Source organism: Wasmannia auropunctata, unplaced genomic scaffold (assembly GCF_000956235.1).
Source record: "Wasmannia auropunctata unplaced genomic scaffold, wasmannia.A_1.0 LD294841.1, whole genome shotgun sequence".
NCBI classification, from domain to species: domain Eukaryota; kingdom Metazoa; phylum Arthropoda; class Insecta; order Hymenoptera; family Formicidae; genus Wasmannia; species Wasmannia auropunctata.
In genome coordinates, this window is record NW_012068049.1 from 11,787 (window position 1) to 17,715 (window position 5,929).

The 5,929-nt window shown below is 26.2% G+C and overlaps 2 protein-coding genes across 2 annotated transcripts; both read right to left on the minus strand.

Annotated features, from left to right (window-relative positions):
• Nucleotides 1-1,098: 1,098 nt before the first annotated feature.
• Nucleotides 1,099-2,525, minus strand: LOC105461290. Its single transcript, XM_011707781.1, has 3 exons — nucleotides 2,013-2,525; nucleotides 1,856-1,940; nucleotides 1,099-1,629 (listed from the first exon to the last, which is right to left on the minus strand). The coding sequence occupies exons 1-3, from the start codon at nucleotides 2,099-2,101 to the stop codon at nucleotides 1,120-1,122; spliced, it is 684 nt and encodes a 227-aa protein (XP_011706083.1). The 5' UTR covers nucleotides 2,102-2,525; the 3' UTR covers nucleotides 1,099-1,119.
• Nucleotides 2,526-2,643: 118 nt separating this feature from the next.
• Nucleotides 2,644-5,734, minus strand: LOC105461291 (DNA helicase MCM8-like; the record flags this gene model as incomplete). The annotated part of the gene is made up of 8 exons (XM_011707782.1): nucleotides 2,644-3,057; nucleotides 3,175-3,318; nucleotides 3,397-3,613; nucleotides 4,134-4,240; nucleotides 4,538-4,750; nucleotides 4,999-5,162; nucleotides 5,281-5,500; nucleotides 5,579-5,734. Coding segments are annotated over 8 exons (1,419 nt in total), but the record flags the coding sequence as incomplete, so codon positions are not given.
• Nucleotides 5,735-5,929: the final 195 nt, after the last annotated feature.

The window sequence follows — 5,929 nt, forward strand, 5'->3', positions numbered from 1 at the left end:
CTACGAGTTTTATATTTGATATATAGAAAACACGTCATTTGATTTTCCCGAAAATGCGAGGAGGAATACTACTATATATTCCAGATGTTGTTGCTTGCATAGAGACGGTCTACAAGATAATTGTTGTCCTTTATCGCAATGTCAAAGGCGACCGGAATGTTTAGTTTAATCTGATGGGCAGTCTGTCTTCCAGGAAAATTTATTAGACTACGTCATCCAGAATTATATCCGAAAGCATCTGGTATCAGCATCATATATAATATCATCTCCAAAAAAAACGAAAAAAAGGAAAAGAAATAGGAATTCTTTGAATATATATATATATATATATATATATATATATATATATATAAAGAAAAAAATTGTATATACAAAATATAAAAATTTAATAGCAAGAATAAAATATTAGTATTTACTGAAATATGTATTTTGAATAACATAAATCGAGTTTCTTTCTGTCCCTTCTCTTTTTTCCTCCGTTTCCTTTTCTCTCTCTTGCAATTTGCTCTACTTTATTCCTAATATATGTCACTTAAAATTTTTATCAATAGTAAAATATATTTTACTCTTGCATAATTTACAGAAAAATTTCAATATGCTGCACCTATTGAGTTATATGCATACTTGCAAACTATTTACAACAGAAAAGAGTATATATTCATATACATGATATCAAACGTGCGCGCATACGCACGTTATTATTTTTCGTTCAAAAAGTTTTACAGATTACGTGTTTAAATAAATTATTTTTAAAAAATCATAGATTAATTTTATCTATAGCGAATAATTCTATAAAAATTAAAAATTAAAAAAATTTATATAGAAAATGCTTTAATTTTCTAATTTCTTTTTATTAATTGTTATATAACACTATGTTTTGCGAAATAGTTCTTATTACATTTTAAAAGGAACATGAAAAATAAGTTAATATAATAATTTAATATATTTCCAAGAGTAACAAATCTTTGAGAAAGATACAAAATCATGAATGAAGTAACGAAATTAAAATCTTATATAAGAATTAAGTTATCAAATTGACTTATCAAACAATAAACAAGAACGGCAAATTAGATAGGTAGATAAAAATGTTAATAGAGCTGCATAGAAGAGATAATTCTTTTAATTGTAAGATGTACAACATACGTCGCAAGATTGTAATACATATGGTGATGATGGTACACAAAATTGATATGAAGATGAGAAATCGTGAATGGCTTGTTTATCATCGCTGTTTGAATTATTTCTGATATTTGATATATTTCTTGATGTGGACATTGCAGAAGCGCAAAGAGCCTCGACATTCTCATTTTTCTCTCTATTTTTATTGCACAATGGAATTTGACGAGTTTTATCACAAGCTACTCTACAATACGCAGCTAGAGCCGCCTCTCTAGTTTGGTCCGCGCAATAGAATTTTCTAAGAGCAGTGTCCACATCACCCAAATCAGTCAACTTCAATAATGCAGTATAACCTGGCTCGCAAATTGGATATAGTTTTGTCATGCATTCAGGTCTACCCATGCAATTCCACATCATGCATCTATCTTGTAAACCATTCCTTTTGATGCATTCGCATCTGTACATTATGCTTGTTCGAAAGTCGAAGAATTTACATTTTTTAATAGATTCCTGCAATATTTTGTCATTCGATATATCATATATTTCATGAGTAAATCTAACAACATGCAATTAGAAAAAATTTTAATAAATAAATAACATATTTAGGTTAGACTATCATTAACAAAAATCAAGATCTATGTATTCCTTTAGGAGAGAAAAACAATGAAAAACTGCTAAATGTTTTTAATATTATATATATATAATTAACATAAAAAATTAACATAAAAAAACTCACACAATTAGGTGGAGTACATAAAGATAATTCTGTGGGACAGTATACTAAAGGTGGACAAGATGGCTCATCCCATTCACATGGTTTCCTACACGATACAGAAATTTGATAAATCTTTATACTTTATTTTCACTTATGATCAAGTCCAATATAATCTTACTTTCTATCCATTGAACTGATTAAACATTTTAATCGGGCGAGTAAATCGCGTCTTTTATCACAATTCGGATTTTTACCATCGCAAGGCATTTTCTTTTTTAAATTCTATAGCGCTCAATATTGGCAAATTTTCTTCTAATTAGACTTCTAATTTTTTCTTTTTATCTTTTTTCACATTTGTATCTTCATTTTACGTAATGTTGATATACGTGAAATATACGTCAAATTTAGGAATTATGCAAAAATTTAGCAATATTAGTTAAAATTTTTTTCGAGTAACGTAACTGTTAATTTACCATAAACATCGAGTTTCCTAGCAACTACGTTTAATCGATATAGGGCGCAGTTCATGCAATGCTATAAATGGTTCAAAGCATTTGACTGGCCAATCAGAAGAATATAGTTTACTAATTTAATGCTTTAAAAAGTTTAAAACATTTGTAGCATCATCGTGGATCATAATTACAAATAACATGTTTCAGAAACATGTTTCATCTTATTATAATATTAGGTAAGCTTTTCTGATTATTATTTAAAATAAAGGATACGTATATATTTTCACATATTAATGTATTTTTGAAATGTAATGTAATTGCTGTGTAATAAAAATTAAATGTGTAAGAAAAATAAAATTATATTTGTTTTAATATCACAATATTTCACATGTTCATATATTATATATATACACTCCATATTATATAAATGTGTTTCTATACCTAAACTAGTGTACTTTTTGCACTTAAAGTATGTGAAATATGTATATGTTTGATATATAGCAAAAGTGAGAAAGTCTAGTACAGTACAAGAATAGAAAACAGACTTATTATATTGTATTACAAAGTATAATATTATTTATTAATAAATTTATATGTATCTTTTCTAATTTTTAATAAAATACCTTCTTCATTTAATTTTAAAATTAAAACAGTAAAATCGGTTATTAAAATATTTTCAGATATTGCAAGTGTTTCCAAATCTTTCACTGAAAATATTTGTTTTTTATCTGTATTTACCTTTTTTTCCAGTATTTTTATAAACGTTTTTATCTGTAAAAAAGAGTTATAAGAATATTTAAAAAATTAGTACCATAGATGAATAATTTTTTATAAATGTAAATAAAATTAATATACACACATACACACGCGCGCGCGTATATAATTTACCTTTTTGTTTGTTAATTTAGTATCAGAATGTAATGGCATTATACAACAATCTGTTGTATCTGTCATTGAATATTGCAATATATCTAGTACATCCAAAGCATCTGATTCAGTTGCTTCCATACGTAATTCCAGTTTCGCTCTAGCCTATAATATAAAACTTATATAAAATACCTCATTTGATATTCTCTTATCAATCTTATCACATAATAAGAGATACATAACCTCAGTTAATCGAATCATAGCTTCTAATTGTCTGTTGAATATTGGTATACTGCCAAATTGTTTATTTTTTGCTCTAAGTTCTAAATAATAATTTTGTAAAACTGCTGCAGCTTCAACGGATAATTTTGGCTTCACATATTCTCGAGCATAAGAAATGTAATTTCGAAGAATAGGTTGTGGTATAATTTCAGTAGATAATGGCAACATCAGCTTTTTTCTGCAATATTTATTACACAGATTTACTATTTGAAACAAAAATAAATACAATATTAATATAAAATATAATTTTTTTTTTTAATTAATAAGCACATACAGAGTATCTCACACTATGTAGTAAAGCAGTGTCTTATTTTAATCATTAATGGAACAACATGTAAATCTCTGGATTTTGTGGATATATCTTATTTAATTGAAATTTGTTTAAAACATTTTTTCTATTTTATTTTTTCATTTTCCTAATAGTTATAACTATATAAAAAAAATATTAGTAATGGAATTTGAAGATCATTGCTGTTAATAAAAATCTATTCAATTTAAAAAATAGAATATTACAGTTTTTGCTCCTCCTCCTTTTTGAAGAACCGATATTAGTATCCTGTTTGTCATTTAAAGTCTTAATTATAAAAATTTCAAAATTTTGTCGTTACCTTTAATAGTTTTGGAGAAAATACATTGTAACATCTTAAGTGAGACATTCTGAATATAATGCAAATTTAATTGTAATAAATATTTCTTACCTCAAAGCACATTCATTATGAAAAACTAACTTAGTAACTTCTTCATTGGAATTTGCATTGCTGCTATGAACAGTCATGATATGTTTGCATAATAGATTATCAAAATGCTATTACATAGAGAAAGAAATGATTACAATCATAAAGTGTTTTATTTTAATAGTTTAGCCGAAGATTTTGAAAACTGAGCAGACAAAATGTTTCATATAATTTTATTTTTAAAAAATTTTATGTAAACTTAAAAAATCAAAATTTTGAAAATTTACTTTATCATTATTTATTCCTCTCTGAACCTTTGTCTGCCAGACTTAGTTTTCAAGATATTTGGTTGAATTGTTTAAAATAAAATATTCTGTATATATAGCCATTGTATATATAACATTAACATTTTATTTATGAGTATTTACCTCATCTGGTTTATCCAATAATAAAAAAATCAAATCAAATCGTGAAAGAATAGGTTGACTAATATGTAGATTTTCGGTTATTGTTTTACTGTTGTCATATTGTCCTCCAATAGGATTAGCCGCTGCCAGGATTGATATCCGTGCAGGAAGAGAACATATTATACCTGATTTTGCAACAGTAATGCTTTGTTGCTCCATTGATTCTAATAACGCCTGGAACAATATATGTAAAATTATTCAGATATTTATGTTAAACTTTAGTTATAAATAATTTTACTCTATTAATATTATAAAAAATATTATTACATGTTATTAGATTATATATTAATAATTAATTAAATTCATTATTAAAAATGGCTAGTATTACTGAAAGTTACAATTCCTATATTAATAACATTTATTGGTTGTATATATTTAGTATACTTAGTTGTATTAACAATACAATTAACGTATTATTTTACCTGATGCTGAGAGCACATTTTATCAAATTCATCAATGCAGCAACAACCTTGATCTGCTAAAACTAAAGCACCAGGTTCTAAAGCAAAATCATTTGATCCCGTTTCTTTTGTAAGCGTTACTGTTAATCCAGAGGATGTACTTGAGTTGCCACAGATATATACACCTTTTGACAATATTTTTCCATATAAAATACTTGTATATTAAGAAACAATTTAATTTACATATAAATAATTTACGTATAAAGAAACTTTGAGATTTATTATTAGTTTTGTTACGTATACCTTTTGTAGATATTCGAGCACATGCTTGTAACATCTGCGACTTGCCAAGACCAGGATCTCCGACTAACAGGATATGTATATCGTCTCGTAATTGCGCACGTTTTGCATTACCTCCAAATAAACTCAATATCAATCCAGCTTTAACTATTTCATGGCCATATATATTAGGACATAACGAATGCACTAACAGTGCAAAAAGATTTGGTGTTTTATATATATCCTATGTATAATAAAAGAAAAAATAAATTATTTTAAAATATAAAATTAATTTCATTTTATATGTAACAAAAAAACGTACCTGTATAGCTAAATAATTTTTTAAAGAAATTTCAGTACTCATAGAACTTTTATTTTGATACCTATGTTTATTATTGATAACCGTTATTGCTTTCATGTATAACGAAAATGGAGTTCCAACTTGTATTTTAGTTGTACCATCGTCGACTCCTTGAACCTAAGATATTATACATATAACATTTCTTTTTCTTTGTTTTAATATTAAGCAAATATTTAGATATATAGATATTCATTTCTTAATAAATAATAGATGTTCCTGGCTGAGAACATGAGATGATATTTTTTCGCAATAAATGGTTTAGAGATTCATATAGATGCAAGTTAGCATTTATCTGATGTCGCGAGGGGGGGG